The 21,577-nt window shown below is 37.4% G+C and overlaps 1 protein-coding gene across 5 annotated transcripts in view; it reads left to right on the top strand.

Annotated features, from left to right (window-relative positions):
• The window catches only part of LOC131150391 (poly(ADP-ribose) glycohydrolase 1), a 66,022-nt gene extending 44,908 nt beyond the window's left edge, over positions 1-21,114 (top strand). For 3 of the 5 annotated variants that reach the window (XM_058101085.1, XM_058101084.1, XM_058101086.1), the window contains exons 9-12: positions 6,268-6,448; positions 6,588-6,776; positions 19,851-19,913; positions 20,511-21,114. In XM_058101085.1, the coding sequence (XP_057957068.1) occupies positions 6,268-6,448; positions 6,588-6,776; positions 19,851-19,913; positions 20,511-20,675 (598 nt within the window). In that variant the 3' untranslated portion in view covers positions 20,676-21,114. Of the gene's footprint in view, positions 1-6,267; positions 6,449-6,587; positions 6,777-19,850; positions 20,139-20,510 lie in introns of those variants that run through there. The other 2 variants (XM_058101087.1, XM_058101089.1) reach the window with 2 other exon arrangements.
• The last annotated feature ends 463 nt before the right edge of the window (positions 21,115-21,577 follow it).

A 21,577-nucleotide genomic window follows, 5' to 3' on the forward strand; every position in this document is an offset into this window, starting at 1 on the left:
ACATTGCAAAACCAATCCTGCTTTACTGTCACTGTACAGACTGTTGGTTGTATTAAATGGAGAATATTTTATTTTTGAACTGTTGCTATTCAAATGTAACTATCATGGTGTTGGAAAGTATAATAGGACTCTTTGACTGTATAAAACCAATCCTTCTTTACTGGCATGGCATAAACTGTTGGTCTTATTAAATGATAATAGCTGATTTAGAAATCATTGTTTTGTTTTATTTTGTTTGTTTGTTTGTTCTTTTTTTTTCCCTCAGGTTGGATAACTGTTAGATTACCACTTTAGCTAAAAGCTTAAGCTGTTAGGTTGTGGGCCAACAATGTACATCAAGCTTTAACACTCCCCTACATGTGCAGTATGACAACATGGTGAAGAGATAAACACATGCTAGAGAACACCCGTTATAGGAAATATATTAATTTTTTGAAATACCACACAATAAATGCGAGACTAGGACCCAGGATCGCCTGGTAACCAGCTTTGATACCGTGTTTGATTACCACTTTACCTAAATGCTTAAGCTGTTAGGTTGTGGGCCAGCAATGTATATCAAGCTTTAACAATAACAAATAAGATGATTTCATTAGAGAAGGATGTATGGTACAAAAAGGAGAAAGAAATCTTCCTTACCAAAACTGAAAAAACAAGTAGAAAAAACAAAGGAAGAAATATCAATGAAAACAATGAAGATAGCCAATCCCGTTGGATATCAGAGAATCTTACTCATTTCAAGCAACCATCCCCAGCACTTTGGGGCGATGCATAGTAATGGATCTTATCTCATAACAAAGGAATATTCAACTTCTTCCCAATGAACATATGTGCATAATTTTTCCAACCATAAATCCCGTGAGGCTGAAAAAATGCACATCTCCATAATGCTGCAACATCCTTGCTACTACCAGAACGAAAAAAGGGATGACCCACAAATTCTCTACTGTGTGTGGGCAAATACAACTTTCGCTCAATAAACCAAAAAGCTTATTCCACGTCTTCCAAGCAAAATCATTGTGCAAAAAACAGATTAGAAACTGTTTTTAAACTATGAAACATAAAAAGCACGCATATGGAGAAATTGTCTTTGAAGGTCTCCTACTCTACAACATATTGTTGGCATTAACTCTAATAAGCGCAACCAATAAAATAAAAGTCTTTTAACATTTGACCTTCCAAATTATTTTATGGAGCGGAAAGGGGAAATTAGCAAAAGATCTAAAATAGATTTACCAGAATAAACTCATGAAGAATTGAAGACCAATAATGACTATTTGCTTTGAAGGAGAGAGAACAATTTTCCAACATCATCAACCAAGAAGAAATTTCCTCCACCTCCCTATCATGAAGAGTTATGTGAAAGTGGAAGTCCCTAAGGCGTAGGACCATGAGAAACCAAAAAAGAAATGACAGCATTATGCTTCAAGTGACAAGAGGAGGAAAAAAAAAAAAAGGACAATGCAGTGTTACTAAACTAGATATCTTCCCAAAAATGAATTCAAGAACACTTACCTAGAACAAATTTAGAATGAAACACTTACCCAGAACAAATTTAGTATGGGGAATGAAAAGGGTGTAAAGTTGAGAGGAGGACCTCAAAGGACTTTCCGAAGAGCATCTAGATCCCAAATTAGTATCCCAACCAATCACATGCAATCCAAACTTACTTTTAATGACTCTGCCAAAGAGAGGAATTCTCTTAGGTGAACTGTTAAAGCCATTAAGCCAAAAGGGCAGTGTTTTAAGACACCAACTTCCCAAAATCCTATCTCCCTTCATTTTAGGCCTATGCATCACTTCCTTACTAACCAAATGATCCCTAGCTTACTAGCTATAGATACCATAATCCTAAAAATATACAAGTAATTCAAATGGATACTAGCAAGACAAGCCTGAATAAGAGTAATGCGACCCCTTGATGAAAATAACTCGCCTTTCTACCCATCTAAACATTTAGATACCTTCTCCACCACTTGGTCCCAAAAGCCCATCGATCTATGATTGCCCATGAAAGGGACCCCTAAATAAGATGAGGGCCAATCCAAAATATCACAACTCACAAATGAGGCTAACTCCCTAGATCTACTGATTCTCAAATTAATAGAAATAATACCATGCACTTGCCTAACTTAATTTTAAGCCTCGAGACCTGCTAAAAAATATGAAGGGAGACTTAGCATATTTGAAAGAGAAGAGCTATGATCACATAAAAGAACATAGTATCATAGGCAAACTAAAGGTGGGACACAACCATCCTATTTCTTCCCACTTGCAATCATTTCACCACCCCCTTATACAGCACCCCTAGTCGATCATTCTATTCAAAACATCAACCACTAACACAAGTATAATTAGGGAGAGCAGATCCCCCTGTCTCATGCTTGTCAATGCATCAAATCAAGATTTAGGTTCACTGTTCTATGATAGAAAAGAAAATATTGGACAAGAAATCCCTCATCCAAGATTGCCACCTCTCCTAAAAACCCTTTCTAAATCTTATCCAAGAAATTCCAACTAACCTTATCATAAGCTTCTTTTTGGAGTCCAAGTTAAAAATAATTCCCTTCCTCTTTCTCCTTCGGACATCCTCCACTACCTTATTTGGAACCAAAATAGAATCATGGTTATCCAAATCTTAATCTAGTTTGTCCAATCCTATGATCGTGACTTGCCTAACCAATTTGGATCTTAAGAAGCATCTTAATGAAGTAGTATCCTATTTGGATTGTTAGGATCTTAAAATTGCGATCCTACTTGCAATCCTACCAATTTTACTCGTGCAATGGAATATGGATTTTCCTATTTAGGATTTTAAAGGAAATGGTCCAATATATATTTTAATTGGTCCAAACACTTTACTTTTGCATTAAACAATTTTGATGGCTCAAATGCATCAAAATTAGGGCAAAATAACAAGCGGTTATGTGTTATCTTTGTATTACTTTTTTACTTTTGTAAAAATCCCTACAGTGTGAACGACGGCCACGGTTGGTGAATGACGGCCACCTACCATGGTGGGTGAGCCACCGCCACCTACCATGAGATCTTGCCACAAGCCAGAGGCTATAAATTGAGACCCCCCACTGAAGCTAAACTACACATCTCAATAGCAAGTTGTGTCATCTTCTGTTTTTCCATATTTTATTATCTGTGTACATGTTAAATAGGGACCCGAGTATGTAAAGGATATACAGTTGATTCATTCTCATTCTCTACATGGTATCAGAGCTGGTTTTTTCCTAAACCAAGCTAACTATAGGGGCCAACTCCATCAACAGTTGAGAGTCGACAGCCTCAGAGACTCAAACGAGTGGAACCAATGCCATCATTAGTTCGAATGGACTATATGGTTCTTCTATCCAATTATTGGCAGGAAAAAATCAACGGAAAGAATTTCTGAGAATGGGCCCAGTTCGTGAAACTCACAGTCGACGGTAGAGGAAAGCTCGGGTATCTTATCGGCGAATCAAAGAAACCTGATTCAATGAATGTTGTGGCACTCCAACAATGGAGATCGGAGAATTCCTTGATTACTTCATGGCTCCATGAAGCTAGTAAAAGAGGTGTGGCATGCAGTCTGAGAAACCTCCTCTGTCGAGGAGAATGCTTCCCAAGTCTTTGAACTTAAGACATGCCTATGGCAGATGAAACAAGGCGAGAGGGAGGTGACAGACTATTACATGGAGATGTTGGCACTATGGCAAGAATTGGATTTAAGTAACGAAGAAGAATGGCGTTGTGCTGAGGACAATGTGCTATTCAAGAAGAGATTGGAAAAGGAGAGAGTTTTTGAGTTAATCGAGATTTAGATGATGTACGAGGAAGGATTCTCAACTGCAGACCTACCATCCACTCGAGAAGTGTTTGCTGAAGTGAGGCATGAAGAGGCAAGGCGCAAAGTCTTGTTGAAGGAAGCAGCCTTCAGGATCCTAAGATATCTAAAGGGATCTCCAGGGAAATGCTTATTGTTCAAGCGAAGTGAACAAAAGGAAGTGGCAATATTCACTGATGCTGATTGGGCTGGCTCTACAGAGGATAGAAGATCCACGACTGGATATTGCACCTTTGTATGGGGAAATATGGTCACTTGGAGAAGCAAGAAACAAAATGTTTTAGCAAGGAGTAGTGTAGAGGCAGAATTTAGAGTTGTTGCTCAGGGAATATGTGAAGGATTATGGCTGCGGAGGCTATTGGAAGAACTACATGCTGAGTTAGAGTTACCTATCAACCTGTACTGTGATAATAAGGCAGCTATCAGTATCTCTCTTAGCCCTGTCCAGCATGACAGATTCAAGCATATGGAAGTTGACAGACCCTTCATTAAAGAAAAGGTGGAAGAAGGAACTATTTGCATGACATATATCCCTACTAAGGAGCAAATTGCAGACACATTCACCAAGGGACTACCTCGGCAACTCTTTGAGGATTTCATTGGCAAGTTGGATATGATCAACATCTATGATCCAACTTGAGGGGGAGTGTGGAAATCCCTACAGTGTGAACGACGGCCACGATTGGTGAATGACGGCCAGCAGTGTGAACAATGGCTACGGTTGGTGAATGACGGCAACCTACCATGGTAGGTGAGCCACCACCACCTACCATGGTGGGTGAGCCACCACCACCTACCATGAGATCTTGCCACAAGCTAGAGGCTATAAATTGAGATCCCCACCGAAGCTAAACTACACATCTCAACTGCAAGTTGTGTCCTCTTCTGTTTTTCCATATTTTATTCTCTGTGTACATGTTAAATAGGGACCCGAGTATGTAAAGTGTGAATGAAGGCCACGGTTGGTGAATGACGGGCAGAAGTGTGAACGATGGCCACGGTTGGTGAATGACGGCCACCTACCATGGTGGTTGAGCCACCACCATCTACCATGGTGGGTGAACCACCCCCACCTACCATGAGATGTTGCCACAAGCTAGAGGCTATAATTTGAGATCCCCCACCGAAGCTAAACTACACATCTCAACTGCAAGTTGTGTTCTCGTCTTTTTTTCCATATTTTATTCTCTGTGTGCATGTTAAATAGGCACCCGAGTATGTAAAGAATACAAAATTGAATATACAATTGATTCATTCTCATTCTCTACAACTTTCTTCCTCATTTTTTCACTTATTATCAACAAGCTAGATGCCTATCTTTGTTCCCAAAAAAGAAAGCATATACCTTTCTTTTTCCTCTTCTTTTTATTGCGACTAACAAAAAGTTATTCCTTTAACATAAAGTTTTTTTTCTTCTTCTTTTCTTCCTCTTCTTCTTGTTCTTCTTCTTCTTCCTTTTTTGCAATTAAGATTAGCAATTTCTTCTTCCTTTTTTGCAAAGCACTTTGCAGTTCAGACCATTTAGATTTCTTTTAGGGTCAAAATTGTTGAAGGAGAAACTTGTTAGCACTAGCTAGCTACATTCCTAAAATTTATTTTAATTTCTTGAACTTACTTCCAATTTTTTAGGATTATTTTATTCGGAGTTGTCATAAAATTCCAAATATATAAATTTAAACTTATATTACAATAGAATCGTACGATCCACAATCCGATTCTATGATCCGTTCTTGCAGACCCTCCCAACGATCCTATGTAGGATCCCAATTATAACAACCTTGAATAGCATCCACATTTTGTCTACGCCCTCGAAAGACACTTTGATCTTTAGAATAGTACTGTCAAGCACAATAGTCTTGCACCACCCATAGAGGAAAGCACATTACCCAGATGGAGATTCCTTGAGCCATAATTTCTAATGAACCTGCCGCATGCTGGAAGCAACCCTCCCACCCCCTTTTTTTCTCCAGGGAACCTAACTACATTGAAGTCACCATCTGCAATCCTCTTGGGGTGGGGGAACCAAAGCAGTATATAAATCGTCTCCAAAAGAAGGAAAAAGAAAAGACCCACCAATGACTACTACCTTTCATATCTACTAGGGCAAAGGGGGTAAAAAGTCAACTAGACTATCAACTCTAGAAATGGAGTGAGAAATGATTGTTGGTTAAAGAAGATGGAGATACTAACTGCCAAGTGATGTGCTTGCTAGCATTGGGATCATTTTTCCAGACGTTCAAATTGGCTGGTTTATTTCCCGGTCTTGATTGGAGATTATTTGCATGCAATTTTTCCATTGTAGCAACTTATCCTTAATGTCTTTTCTTTCATTCATTCTTTATCTTTTTTCCCCTTTTCTTTTTAATTATGTCAATTATTTATTGTTAATTTCTATATTGGAGTCATTTGCTTTAACTTGTTGGATTCCGCAGGGAGATAAATAAGGCCTTCTGTGGTTTTTCTGATCTATCTAAATTTCATCGACGTCAAAAACTATTTGAAAATGATGGATGTTGCAGTACTCAGGTTGATCAAGATCTTGGAGGCCCAAATTGCATTTCCACAGATTATCTCCTGGTTGGAGTTCCGTTTTACTTTGATTACTTCCACGATGTTCGTTTTTCCTAGAATAATATCTTGTTGGTTTTAGCATGACAATTATTATTTTCTGTGTACTGCATTTGCAGTGTTGGTTTGGCTGCTTCTTGATCTTGTCTGACTACCATTTTTGTCCTATTCTGTGTTTCATTAGGCTCTATCATCTTCTATGGAAACAAAGGAAGGAATTTCTGGATCTCAGCGAATAAGAAATCCTGAGAAGGATAGTCGGTATTTAGTCTGTCAAGATGATATTGGCATTGTGACAGGGAATTGGGGCTGTGGTGCTTTTGGAGGAGATCCTGAACTAAAATCAATAATTCAGTGGCTTGCTGCGTCACAGGTAATTTTTTTTCCTCCTTTTATTTTTGGCATTTTATTTTGTTCATCTGTATCTTGTGTCATGCGCTAGGGACTCCACATCAAAATGAATAATGGGTGTTCTTCTTTTTTTTTTTTCAAATTTATTGAAAACATAAGCATGTGGGAGTAGCATGTATGCCATATGCACATGTACCTGAGTGTGCACTGTGTACTTATATACACATTTATCTTCTTTTTATATCACATGTTTTGTCAAAATTCATTTCACATTTTCCCTCTTAATATATGTTATATGCAGATTTCTTAGAACCAATAAAAAATGGTGGCTACCTCTCGATTTACAATTATATGTTTATTCTTATGAGTTTTATTTCACATACTAGAAAATATGTAAAATGTGTTGCATGTGTTTGCTGGTGAATAATCTTGAGTAAAATGTATAGATATTTATTATAGAATTTTTATATTTTAAAAACAAATTGATGATACATTGTGATCATTTCCCTATTTGGTTGGAATCTAGGGAGGGTGAGTGAGGCCTTATTCCATTTTGGTTGGAGGTCACATGGATGGATCGTCATTCTTTTCAATCTTTAGTTAGGACTTGGGGTGACTGTGTTGTAGTAGTAGGTAGGGAGGGATTTGGGTGTATGAGGGAGCCTAGGGTGGTAAAAAGGTTCTAAAGAAGCAGGATTTGGAAGTGTTTGAGGAAATTAGTTTGAAAATGGTTAGCATTTGAGTGAGGTGAGCGTGTTGGATAGAAAGAAAAAAAAAAGAGGAAGGGCTTTTGAAAGAGAATGACGCTAAGTGTGTTTAATTGAGAAATGAGTTTGGGGAAGCAATTTTGACGAAGGAGAGTATGTTGGAGGACCGCCTACATCTTTTAAGCTGCCCATTTGGCATGCTTATTTTAGGCATACATTTAGGAAATTGTGTTTGTGTTAGATTTTCCTTTGTGTTGTGTAATTTCTTCTTTTATTGGGGTTCTTTGGATAGATTTCAACCCCCCCTTCTCTCATACAACCTTCCCTCTCCTTTTTGTTCTACCTCCATGGCTTCACCTATCATTGTTTTGATATGTTCTGCTGTTAGTTGTCCCAGCCCGTGAGTATATAGTCCAGAGGGGGGGGGGGTGAATGAACTCTTTTGCGGAATTACAAACTTTCTCTACAAAATAAAACACTTGGCAAGATGCAAGCAATATATGAAATTTAAATCATACACAAGACAAATAATAAAGAGTATAGGGAGAGAAAATCAACACCGGTATTTTTACGTGGTTCGGCACCAAGCCTACATCCACGCCTTGAGACCAATTCAAGGATTCCACTATACGATCTCCTTCACCGGCGAAGAAGCCTTACAACTCAGGAACAAATCCCTACCCGCTCACCAAGAGCCTCTTCGGTTCACAAAGAACCTTCACCAAATGGTCCACAAAGAACCTTACAAGAAGATGATGGAAATATAATATGATGCTCCTCTAATGAGCAAATATTAAATACAAAGCAAACCTCACACTATCTCTCAAAGTAATGAATCAAACACAATTAAAGAGCAAGAGAGAATGAGCACTTGTGAATGAAGAACAATGATGCAAAGTGCTAGGTGCTTAGGTTTTGGTGTAAAAAGATATTTTTCACTAAGAATGATCAAAAGCCTTCAAAACCATGTTAATACAAGTCTAATAGCTTGTATTTATAGCCCATGAGCTTTAGGAGCCGTTAACTAGCCGTTGGGCGGAAGAAAAGATATTTTATTTGGTAAACTAGCCGTTTTCCGCCCATTAGCGTCATTCTGCCCGTTGGACTCGTCGACTAGGCCCCTGCACTCGTCGACTAATCATATACTGCAACTCGTCAATGAATCCCTTGTGTTTGTCAACGAGGTCCCTGAATTAAAGTCATCAACATGAAAGTTGTGGCATTTTGTCTTAGCTTTCCAGGGACACTAAGATCGTCCCATTTGGACTTTTCTAGCAAAAGTTATGCCCAAAATACCGAAAGGTGTTCAGGACTCAATGCTGCACTATGGTAGTGACGATTGTTTTGTTTTTCCTTATCAGAAAGCGTTTTAATGACTCAAAACATTCTTGGACAAAAGTATATGAAATATATTAAGTCTAATGAAGATTGAAACTTGTCCAAAAGAGTTTCCTTTTGAATATAACATATCTTAATTAATAAAACACTTTTGAAAACCCATTTTGATATCTTATATGCTTAGTATGTCCTTTTATAAATATACTTGACTTTCTTTGAACCTTTAGGACATAAAACTTGTTTTAACACAATCGGGACTAAGTATAAAAATGTTCTTAAAACTAGGATGTTAAAAACTTGTCCCTTTGAAAACATATTTGAGTTTTAGGATTCATTTGACAAACTCTTATTTTAACTTAGAAAACTATGAATTGTGAGTTTGTTACTTTTGTGCAGATCCTATATGCTCATATGTCCTACTATGCTTATGCAATGGCTAAACTCTTACTCATAAATCATGCAAGACACACACTGCATGAGTTACAATACACACTCACTCACACAACCCTTATTAGAATTAATTTATACACAATAAAAACTTCAGGATGTGCTTTGGTGCTTCCGAGTCAACGTCCTTCCGATCTTTCCTATATGATGTCTACTCGGTCCGGTCTTTGCTTCTGATTTGGTACCTCCGTGTATCCGACACTTTGTACCTATACTAGATAAGATCTGTAAGGATGGAAAATACTAGGAACGAAAAATAGGTTAATATCATCAAAACATATAAACCAAGATAGTGTAGCTGTCAGGGCTAACATCTACCCTTCTTTATTCAGTCTTTCCCTCTTTATCTGTCTTCCATAACTCTCTTTGCTGCCTTTAATTTCTTCTTCTATTCTCTGTGTTGTCCTTTAGCACTTTTTTTCTTTCTCTTCATCTCTCCCCATAATTCTCTCAATTCTCTCTCTATTTATGATTTCAATTGTTGTCCTACATCACTCTCTTTAACCCAATGTTTCTCTCTCTCTAAACCCATCATCATCCCTACGTAATCATCTTGCCACTTGACACTTGATCTCATATTGATGCCCGGTTCTACTTTCTTGGAAACCTCCACTACATCCCATTGATTGTATGCAACATTACCTTCCATACACATCCAAGAATCTGCATTTAAACTTGGTGATAAAGTAGTAGCTACAGTTTATATCGTTTTCTTTTTATTGGAAATTGGGATGATGAATTTGCTATCTCCCTCAAGATGTTCTAGCTATACAGGTTTCTGATCACATTCCTGCTTGGTTGGTGTCTAGAAAGGTTAGATGGGCCCCATCTTCATTTTTGTTTGAGAACGTCTATGGCCATCATGGTTTTCGTCATTTGTTCAAAGTATTGTTGATGTAGTTACGATGTTGTTGGTTAGGAAGGTTTTAGATTTATGAAGAAGCTTAAAAGGTTAAGGGACTTAAAAAAGTGGAATTTAGAGGTGTTTGGGGATGTAAGGGTTTTAAAAGGAGCCCTTTGAGTGAGCTAATTGTGTTGGATAGGAAAGAGACTAAGGAATTTCTTTTTGACGAGGAGAGAGTGAGGATAATGAGATTGAAGAATGAGCTAGAGAATGTTCTTCTTAACGAAGTAAGGAGTTGGAGGCAAAAAGCTAAATTTAAATGGGTTAGGAAGGGATTGCAATTCCAAATTCTTCCATATGGTGGCTAATAGGCAAATAAGGCATAGTTATATAACAGAAATGCTGTTGTTTTAAGGGCAAATAGTGAGAGTGGAGAGTATGATAGCAAAAGAGGTTACTCATTTTTTCCAGACATTTGTTCACTAAGGAAGATTTATAAAGAATTATGATTGTGGGGTTGGAGTGGAGTCCTACATCTTCAAATGTCTTGGTTCTAGAGGCTTTTTAAGGAATGACAATATTCTTTAGTCTTGAGAGGGTGATTCATAGGCCAAATGGGTTTAATATAGTTCTCTCTCTCTCTCTCTCTCTCTCCAAGAGTGTTGGGGTGTGGTGAGGGGGATTTAATGAAGGTCTTTTATGAGTTTCACCTTAATGGTTAATTGGGAAGATTGTGAATTCCATCTTTACCTCTCCAGTGCTTAAGGGTCGATTAAGGTTTTAGATTTTTTGCCTATTAGTTTAGTTTCTAGTGTGTATAAGACCGTAGCTAAGGTGCTTGCTAATAAGCTGGGTTCTAATCTTAGTGATACTATTTCTCTTGCTCAAAGTGCTTTTGTTGGAGGAAGTAAGTTTATGGATGATATCCTAGTTGCTAATGAGGTAGTAGAGGATATTTGTTATTGGATGAAGAGTGGTATTTTGACTTTAAGAAGGCTTATGATAAAGTTAGTCGAGATTTCTTGGATAGGGGTCTTAGGAGGAAGGGCTTTGGTGTTAAATGGGCAGTTGGATTAAGGGCTGTTTGTCTGATGCTTATTTTTTAGTAATTAGTAATGGGTAGCCTAGATATTGATTTCTTCTTCTCGGGGAGGGGAGTTAGACAAGGGGATCCATTATCCTCCCATTTGTCCTTGTGTTGAATTTGTTAAGTAGAATGGAGGAGGTTGTTGTGTCTCATCTACATTTTGCAGAAGACACCATTATCTTTTTAGATGACCATGTGGCCTATTTTGTTAACATTCTCACTGTATTGCAAATTTTCAAGTCTTTGGACTTAGAATTATTTTGGAGAAGACTGGTGTTGCCCATTAATGTTAGTCCTGAGAGGGTTTTGGAGCTGGCTTCCCTAATTGGGCATGGGGTTTTGTAGGGGGTTTGGTCTATTTAGGAGTTCCTTTAGGTCGCAAGCCTTGTTCGTTAGCCTTTTGGGATCTTGTGGTGCTTAAGGTGGCTAAGTGGTTGGATGGGTGGAAAGTAGCTTTGTTTTTTGTAGGTGATAGTCACTCTTATTAGACTAAGCCTTTACCAGCCTGTAGTAATTTTAATCCCTTTTTAGGACCTTAGGAGGTGTAACTCATAAATTAGAGAGGATTATGAATTTATGAAGGATTTTCTTTGGTCAGTTGTGCGGGGAGGAGAGATTATTTGGTTAGTTGTGAGGTGGTCTATAGGCCTAAAGTGGTAGAGTTGTCTCTTTTTAGTTTGGTCTCCAAAAACACCTCCCTCTTGGCTAAATGATTATGGAGGCTTCCTATGGAAGTGAGTTCTTTTTGGCACATAGTAACAATGTTTCAAAAGGTAAAGTTGTGAGGCAAAGCATTTTAATCTTAAGAGGCTAGGTTTTGAGAATTTTTTTTTTAGATAAAAATATATAAATAAATTACATATATTTTAAAATAAAATAAAATTAAGAAACTCACAAGTATAATGTAAAAAAAAAAAATCAAATATAATTTGCAAACTACTTGTTGGCCATTCAAAAATTGCTAGCTTGAATTCATTATGTAAATCATGATATGAGATAGTCATAACATATGATATTATTGTTGAGATTTTGATTTAAATGAATGACCTAACTTGAAGATTTATCTCTCCCTATATTTATAATACAAATTACATACATTTTAATGACAATAATTCCCTTACTAACTCTCACTAATTAACATACTAACACACTTAATAATAATAATAATACTAGAAGACATAAATAACCTCTAACACTCCCCCTCAAGTTGGAGCATAAATGTCATATGCTCTTAGCTTGTTACAAATAAATTTAACATGAGCACACCCCCCCCCCCCCCCCCCAAAAGCTTTGGTAAACAAATCAACAAGTTGCATATTAAACTTCACTTAAGCTATAGTAATATCTTCTACACAAGTTTCTTCCAAACAAAGTGGCAATCAACTTCAATGAGCTTCGTCCGCTCATGAAATACTTGGTTGGAGGCAATATGGAGAGCAACTTGATTATCACACATCAGCTTCATAGGTTGAGAATGTGAAAAACCCAATTCTTGCAACATATTTTTCAACGAGACAATTTCACAAGTAGTGTGAGTCATAGCTTTATGTTCTGATTCAGCACTTGACCTTGCCACCACAATTTGTTTCTTACTTTTCCAAGAAACCAAACTACCACCAACCAAGATACAGTACCCGGTGGTGGATCTTCGATGAGAAGGCGATCCCGCCCAATCTACATCTGTATATCCATGGATAAAAGTGTGACCTTGATCACAATATAAAAACCTCTCCTAGGTGCACCTTTGAGATATCTCAAGATGCGAATTACTATGTCCCAATTTTTTGTCCTCAGATGATCTAGAAATTAACTCACAATACTTGTTGCAAAAGATATATTCGGCCGAGTAACTGTGAGATAATTCAACTTTCCAACAAGTGTCCGGTATTGTCCAAGATTAGGTAGCAAATCACCCATATCCAACATTAACTTGCTGGAAGGATTCATGGTTGTATCAACCAATTTAGATCCCAATAAGCTAGTTTCATCTAACAAATCAAGAACATACTTCCTTTGTGACACAACAGTTCCGATATGAGATCTTGATACTACAATATTTAAGAAGTATTTCAACGGTCCCAAATTTTTGGTTTGAAACTTAGCTTGTAGAAAAAGTTTAAGACTCTAAATACCTTTATCATCATCACCTGTAATAACTAATAACAATATCATCGACATAAACAGCAAGAAGGATCGTGTCCAATGAAGTATGACAATAAAATATAGAATGATCCAAAACACATTGTCGAAGACCAAAGTCAAGTACTATAACACTAAAATGACCAAACCATGCTCTAGGAGACTATTTTATACCATATAATGCCTTCTTGATCCGACACACTAAGCTTGAATCTCCTTGAGCAACAAACCCAAGTGGTTGCTCCATATAGACCTCTTCAAGCTCACCATGCAAGAAGGAATTCTTCACATATAGCTTATGCAAAGGCTAGCGACAAGTAGTAGCCAAGGATATGAACAGACCTACTGATGTAAGTTTGGAAATCGGATGAGCCTTTAGACGAGCCATAGAACCATTAGGGTTGACTCTCACAGTGTAAGCCCAGCGACAACCAACTACAGACTTGTCAGAAGGAAGAGATACCGAGTCTCAAGTGTCATTGCCCTATAAAGCATTCATCTCTTCGACCATAGCATTACTCCGCCCAGAGTAGGTTAAAGCTTTTGAAATAGATTTAGGAAAGGTAGTATATGATAGAGCAGTTACAAAACAATAATAGGAGGGTGATAAGAAGTTTTAACAAACATAGTTGGAAATGGGATGTTGAGTACATGTGCGTTTACCTTTCCGAACAGCAATAGGAGGATCAACATCATGGAAAATATATTCATCAGATGAGGAAACCAAAGGTGTGGTAGTAGAAGCTAGAGGTGACTCTCTTCCTTAGAGCTGCTGTCGTGAATACACCTGCAAATTAGGATAATCAAGACAATGAGGACTCGAGCTACATAGAGACTTGGATGGTTGCTTGGGCAAGGACAACAAAGTATAATTTGGAAGATTAGGAAAAGGAAGAGACTCATTGAGCTTAGAAGCCCTTAGAGACTGGGTGTAGTAAGGTATAGACTCAAAGAAGGTAACATCACAGAAACAAAGAAGCGATGCAGCATAGGACTATAACAATGATATCCCTTTTTGAGTATATGAGTAGCCTAGAAAGACACATTTTATAGCACAAGGATCCAACTTATCCACCCCAAGAGTTAGTTGATGAACAAAGGACACACACCTGAATATACGAGGTGGGAGAGAAAATAAACGTGAATTAAGAAAGAGAATGGAGTATGGAATTTTTACCACTAAGAACAGATGATGGCATCTTGTTGATCGGATAGCAAGCAGTAAGTACAACATCACTCCAAAACACTTTAGGTACATGCATTTGATACAGTAAGGTGCGAGCGATTTCAAGGATTTGTTTATTTTTCCTCTCTTTAACCCCATTTTGTTGAGTAGTGTGGGCACAAGAAGATTGATGGCCAATACCTGACCGAGTCATATAAGTGGTGAATTGTGTACTGAAATACTCTTTAACATTATCACTTCGTGGTATTCAAATTGCCAAACCAAATTGAGTTTTATTTTAGAACAGAAGGCCCAAATACATGAAATAACTCCGAACGATCTTTTATTAAATATAGCCAAGTCATTCTTGAATAATCATCCACAAAGATTACAAAGTACTCGAAATCCAACTTGGACACAATTCTACTAGGACCCTAAACATCAAAATGAACTAACATGAAGGGCTTGCAACTCGTTTATTGACTCAGGAAGCGAAAAGGACATGATGGTGCTTTCTAAACTGACAAGACTCACAATCAAGACTACACATAACTCAAATTAGGAATAAGATGTTTTGACTTTTTTAGTGAAGGATGATGAAGATGCCAATGAATTTGGAGAGGAGTAGCAGCAGCAATGCAAGTGATAGAAGGAGATAGTAGCTTAAAGTGATAAAGTCTACTAGCTTCACTCCCTCCGCTAATCATCTTCCTCATTCTCAAATCCGGAATAACCACAGAATTAGGGAAGAATGTCATTGAACAATTCATGGATTTAGTAATCTTGCTAACAAACATAATTGAAAGGAAATTTGGGAATGTACAAATCCGAGGGAAGAGAAATAGAAGAAGTGGGATTTATAGTCCTAATTCCCCTGACTGCAGTGGATGTACCATCAACAAGAGTAACACGAGGTAAATTTGTAGGATATAGAAGAGTGGAGAAGAAGTTAGGTATACTTGTGATATGATCAGTCAACAGAGTCTATGACCCAAGGACTAGGACGTGAAGTATTGGATGACGGGCATATATTGTGGGATTACCTGTTTGGGCAAGAGATGCAATGGGAAGAGAAGCTTGTTGTGACGCTTGATATTGTTGGAATTTGGAATACTTTTCCTTTGTCATGGATATAGTATGTTGCTCCGCATTCGAACCCAAAGGTGTGAAGTCGGTGGTGGCTGTATTGGCTGCCCTCAAAGGTGTGAAGTCAGCGGTGGCTGCATTGGCAACACATGAAGGACTACCATGGAGATCCCAACACTGCTCAATAGTATGATTACTCATCCACAATGAGTGCACTTGCAAGGAGTGCCTCTACCTCGTCTATCTCTACGACCATGACCACTCGAACCACCGCAATAACTTTTGTGGTTGTTTGGTAGAGAAATAGAATCACATTGGGTAGCAAAGGCTGTCCTCTCAGAGCTAGGTGCAAGAGCAGGAGAATGTGTGTTAAAGGAAGCATGGAGGACATGAGAACAAACATTGACAAATGATGGCAATTTGGCACTATGAAGTATCTGGGACTAGACCGCCTTAAACTCGGGTCTCAAGCCCGCTAGAACTTGAAGGACTGTCATATGCTCCCTTTGCGTTGCACGATGTTAAGATCCTCATGAATACACTTTGTCTCTCCAATATAATCTACAATGCTCCTATCTCCTTGAAGTAATTGAAAGTACTCCTAGGATAAATCATACATATGTGTAAGGTTACTAGAGTATAGAAACTTGGCATAATCCCAAATCTCCTTGCACGTATCTAGATGCATACACATTCGTGCAATCTTTGGTTCCATCAAATTCCACAAGAGGGAAACAATCAAGGCATCTTTTTGAATTCACATTTCTTTTCTTTTTTTATCAGAAGGATCAAATTGGAGCAAGTGGTTAGATTTTCCTAATCCTACTAAATAAAATCGAACAACTTTAGACCATTGAACATAATTCTTTCCATCCAACTTTTGAGTCGTTATCTGTGATAGGGATGTAGGAAATATATTTTTGGGATTCATAGACTTCATCCCAACATTCTCAAACTTGCAGCTTCACCAGTGTCAAACAAGAAAAACAACCAAACCTCACGAGATGAACGACTCACCTACTGATGTAGCACTGCCATAACCTCACGACTTACGAACACAGCCACTGCTCCAAGAAACTCACGAAGAAGCCTTTACAAACACCGGATGGAAATGAACAGATTACTGTGAGTGCATGGTTGAAAAGGTTAGATTTTTTAGCAAAAAACATGCCTAATAGCTTGATAATATTGTCTAAAGAAGGAATAAGAATGTGGCAAAGGGGTGGGGGCAAAAAAAAAAAAAAAAAAAGGTGGCCAGAAACTCTCTCACGCGTCGGTGCGTGGGGCTTTTTCTGGTGTTGGGGTTTTGTGGGGACAAGCTTCAGAGGGTTCTGTTTTTAGCTATATGGCTGGTTTTTTGAAATAATGAAGGGTGGAGGTGGATCTAAGAAAGGCAGCAATGGGGATGTGTTTTCCGGCGACGGCTAAGTATAAGTTGGATCACGCTTTGATACCATGTTTAGATTTTGATTAAAATGAATAACCTAACTTGAGGATAGGTCTCTCCCTATGTTTATAATATATAAATTAAATACATTGTAATGACAATAGGTCTCTCCCTCTGTTTATAATATAAATTAAATACATTCTAATGACAATATTACCCTTACTAACTCTCACTAATTAACATACTAACACACTTAATAATAATAATGCTAAAAGACATAAATAACCTCTTAACAATTATAAAGTTCAAACTATATTTAAGACCTAAGATATAAATTCAATTATTTTGAAAGGTTGAGGTTAAAGGGTTTTAGAAATAAACTCATATTATGACATTTCTGCTATATAAACATAGGGTAAAAATTTTGAGCCATATCTAACTTGAGAATCATAGACCCAAAATGCATAAGCCACAACCAAAATGGCGCAAAAGGCGTGCCTTTTGTACAAATGCGTAAGCATTAGTGTGTAATGTATTAGCTTTTTTGGGATTTGGTATTATAGATTGAGCTTCAAGACATGCCTCGATGAGCCTTTTAAAACATTGCATAATAATAAAGAATAAATATTGTTCACAAAAATAGTGGGCGGGATGCTAATTGGGGTGTTAGAAACTCTCATGAGGGTCTCCAACTTGGGGGCTCATTTCTCATTTTTATCCTTTCCTTTAATAAAATTTCAATTAGGGAGAGGTTTAGGAAAATGGATGGGGGGAGAGCATCATCTTCTTCATTTTCTTCGCTATATCACCTGTGATTTTCTCTTTTCTTATTCTTGAGAGGGATTTCTTTCCTTGGGATTTTTACTTTGGAAGAGATTTGAATGATATAGGGGTGGAGGGGCTGTCTTCTTTACTCATTTTACTGGAGATTTAGCACTTCTTTAGTAGGTGAGATGGTACAGGCTGATCTTTGGATTCTTTGGGGGAGGCTTCTTCAAATTCCCTCTTTTTTCATCTTACTAAGATTAATGCGATGGGTGTTTGGGAGGCTAAAGTTCCTTCTAAGATAAGGACTTCTGTTTGGCTGCTTTGGCTAGTGGTCCTTAATAGAGTCAACACCAATAATCTTCTGCAGAGTGGATCTTCTAATGCTTTGCCAGTGGATATGTGTTTTATATGTGGTAATGGCCTGAAGGATGTGCCATGCTTATTTATTCACTGTTCTTTTGCTTGGAACTTGTGTAACTCTCTTTTTGAAGTGTTTGGAGAATTAGGGATCTGTCCAAATTCAGTGGAAGATATGTTGACTATTTTTTTATTTTTTTCTTGTTTTGGGAAGGGAAAGGATGCGAAAAAAGGCTGTGGAGATGTGCTCCTGGTGCTGTACTGTGGGGATTTGGCTGGAAAGAAATATGCTAGAATATTTACAGGAAAGAGATTATCAGTGGGATTTATTTGGGATAGGATTCAATATTTGGATTTTTTGGGGGTTTATAGCATCTGTTTTAGATGTTGCTGGTCTCAAATGTTGTCAGAGACTGGAACTCTTTATTAAAATGTAGTTTTTCTTTATTTGTTCTGTTGAGGTTTACCTTTACATCATCGTAAATACAAACCCAAACCCTTCAAAATTTTTAATGGATACTCTTATAGAAAAAAAACAATGTTAAGGCTCAATCGAGGCTCACCTCAAGGCAAGGCATGCCTAAAACGCCTTGAGGCTCAATCTAAAATACCAAATGTGGAAAAGGCTAATGCATTACATGCTGAGGCTTACGCAGTTGAATAAAAAGCACGCTGTTTGCAGCTTTTTTGTCGAGAATTACACATTTTGGGTGGGAGATTCTCAAGTTAGATTTGGCTTCAAAAATGTAATTCCATGTTTATATGAAGGGAATGTCATAACATGAGTTTATTTATAGAACTCTTGAACCTCAACCATTCCAAAATAATATAGAGTTGCATCTTAGATCTTGAAAATAATTTGAACATTGTTAAATTATAACTATCTCTTGAATCGTAGATCTTGAAAATAATTTGGACATTGTTAAATTATAACTAATTTGAACATTGTTGAATTATAACTATCTCTTAAATTATAACTAATTTGAACATTGTTGAATTATAACTATCTCTTGCCGTGATTTGCTTAAGGAATTCAAGATAGCAATTTTTGAATGGCCAACAAATAGTTTGCAACTCCTATTATTTTTTTGTTACATTATATTTATGATTTTTTTTCATATTTCTTTATTTTTAAAAATATTTGTAATTTATTTCATATTTTTACCTAAAAACAAACTTCTCAGAAAGGCCGACGCTACAACTGCCTTATGCCTTCGCCTTTTAAAACATTGGAAAAATAACCGAAAGGCCTAATTTAGTTTTTTAGAAAATTTGAGCACCTAATGATGGGAGTCTGGCAATTGAGAACTTTGAAATATTTACCAATGTCCCTCAAGCCATTACAAATTAACATTACATATGGTTTATAGAATAACTATTCCGTAGGAGTATTATAATTTACCAAACAACAACACCCCCCCCCCCCCCCTTCCTTCTTAATTCGAGAGCAAATAACAATGCAAAAGAAGTTGGTGTTCCAACCAACATGGAATTGCTTTGGAATGGTCTCAAGGGAGATAGTTTTATTTATGCTAGAATAGCGCTGACTTTTCCCCATGAACTGTTATATTTTTATACAACAGGTATTCCATTATGCCAACTAAGTGTAACATAAGAATTACGTTCTCAAAATTTTCTTGCATCTTATTTACTTGTGGGAAGAATCATTTCTTAAGATCTATGATTTTGGTGGAAACTTTGTACTCTACTTCTTGACAGTAATCTGTTGTGTCTTATATCCATTTAATGTAGATTTATTGTTGTGTTTCAGGCATTAAGGCCTTTCATTTCATATTTCACATTTGGTGAGGCAGCATTGCAGACCTTAGATCAGGTGCTTTTCTTGTGCTGCCACTCTGGATCCTTCTCAATAGATATTCCTGTTCCTGGTTGGTGCTTGTTAAGCAACATTCTTGTTATGCAAATCAAAATCGCTTGTATAGCCAAAGAATGAAGAAATGGATCTGTTTGATTTTTGAACTAGAAGTTACTTTTTCAGCATAATTGTATAATTTATCATTTATTTATGAATATGCAAATTAGATGCTAACTTTCAACATATTACCTGAACAATGATTCCACACCCCCACCACCCCCCCACCCCCCCCCCCCCCCCCCGGTCTCTCCCACACACACACCCCCTCCCACCCGAAAAACAAAAACAGTTATTACCACATCCTCCCTTTTAGTCTCAAGATTTTAGCTTCCCAACTTGTTTGAGAAAGTTTTCAATTTAAATTACAATTTTCAATCTGGCCTTTTTAATGATTGCCTATTATACTTCCCATATCTTATGTTTTTTTATTCAAGAAAGATTAGAAATAGTTGAACTTGACATTCAGGGGGCAACCTTGAAACAAACATATGTACATAGTTTTGGTTAAATTTGTTCATCTCATAGGCATGGTTTTCTTCCATTTGAAATGAGCAGGTGAGTCGGTGGATTCTGTTGCATGAATGGACTGTTGGAGAACTCTGGAATATGTTGGTGGAATACTCATCCCAGAGGTTGAAGGGAAAAACTAACCTTGGCTTCTTTACTTGGCTACTTCCAACACACACTGCCTATGATTCGCAGATGTGTGACATCCGTTAATACACGGAAAACACATTCTCTGGATAATTGAGTGGCCATCCTTTTCCTTTCCAGCATATTCTTTATGCTGTTCATACTATAATTTTGTTGTTAATAATTGCCTTTGTTCAGCCTGTTGGTGTGTAGGTTCCAATCCTCAAAAGGAGTTCATGTGTTAAATGCCCACGACATGTTTTTCTCCCATGGTTATTGCAGAACAACACCAGAGGCATGCTGAGAATTGTGCCCTGAATTAAACTCTACATTCAATGGTAACAGGGGTAAAAACGTCAAAGTAAAAAAATTATTTGGCAGTCTACCTTTGGTCACTGGTTTAGGGGAGGTTGGTATTAATTTTGGGTGATTAGGGTATTTTGGACAAAACTCTATGGAGGTTGGTGTAATTTGCCCAAAAAAGGTTATCCCTCTCGTAGCTTTATAAATTGTTATGATCTGGTCATCTATTTGTTTTGGCGCACAATTAAAATTAAAAGAGGGCCATGTTCATTTGGAGGTGGAACCATTCATTGAGCTTTCTGATGTGGAGGTCCATGGTCAGCAAACCCATAGCCGTCGTACTAACGCATAAGTATTGAAAGCATGCACACGTGTCTCACGTGATACTGAAACTAGTATTTCTTAGTAATAATAATAATAATAACCCTTTGCTAGCTTCGTCTCTTCTACCCTCTTTTTGGGCTCCAAGGCCTTGAGTGTTTGACGAAATATTAATTTATGAATCAAATAAATACAATTGTATGATTGTTTTCGTGGAATTGTGTTGAAATGGAAATGACTTGCGGAAAGCTTATGCTTGTCGACTTATCAAAAATTGGTTTTCATTAGAATTTTGGAATAGTTCCTAACCATTTCATCCCATCAATTAGGGAGTTAGAGCCTCGTCCTGAGTAAATTGATCTATG

Source organism: Malania oleifera, chromosome 3 (assembly GCF_029873635.1).
Source record: "Malania oleifera isolate guangnan ecotype guangnan chromosome 3, ASM2987363v1, whole genome shotgun sequence".
Classification (NCBI taxonomy): domain Eukaryota; kingdom Viridiplantae; phylum Streptophyta; class Magnoliopsida; order Santalales; family Ximeniaceae; genus Malania; species Malania oleifera.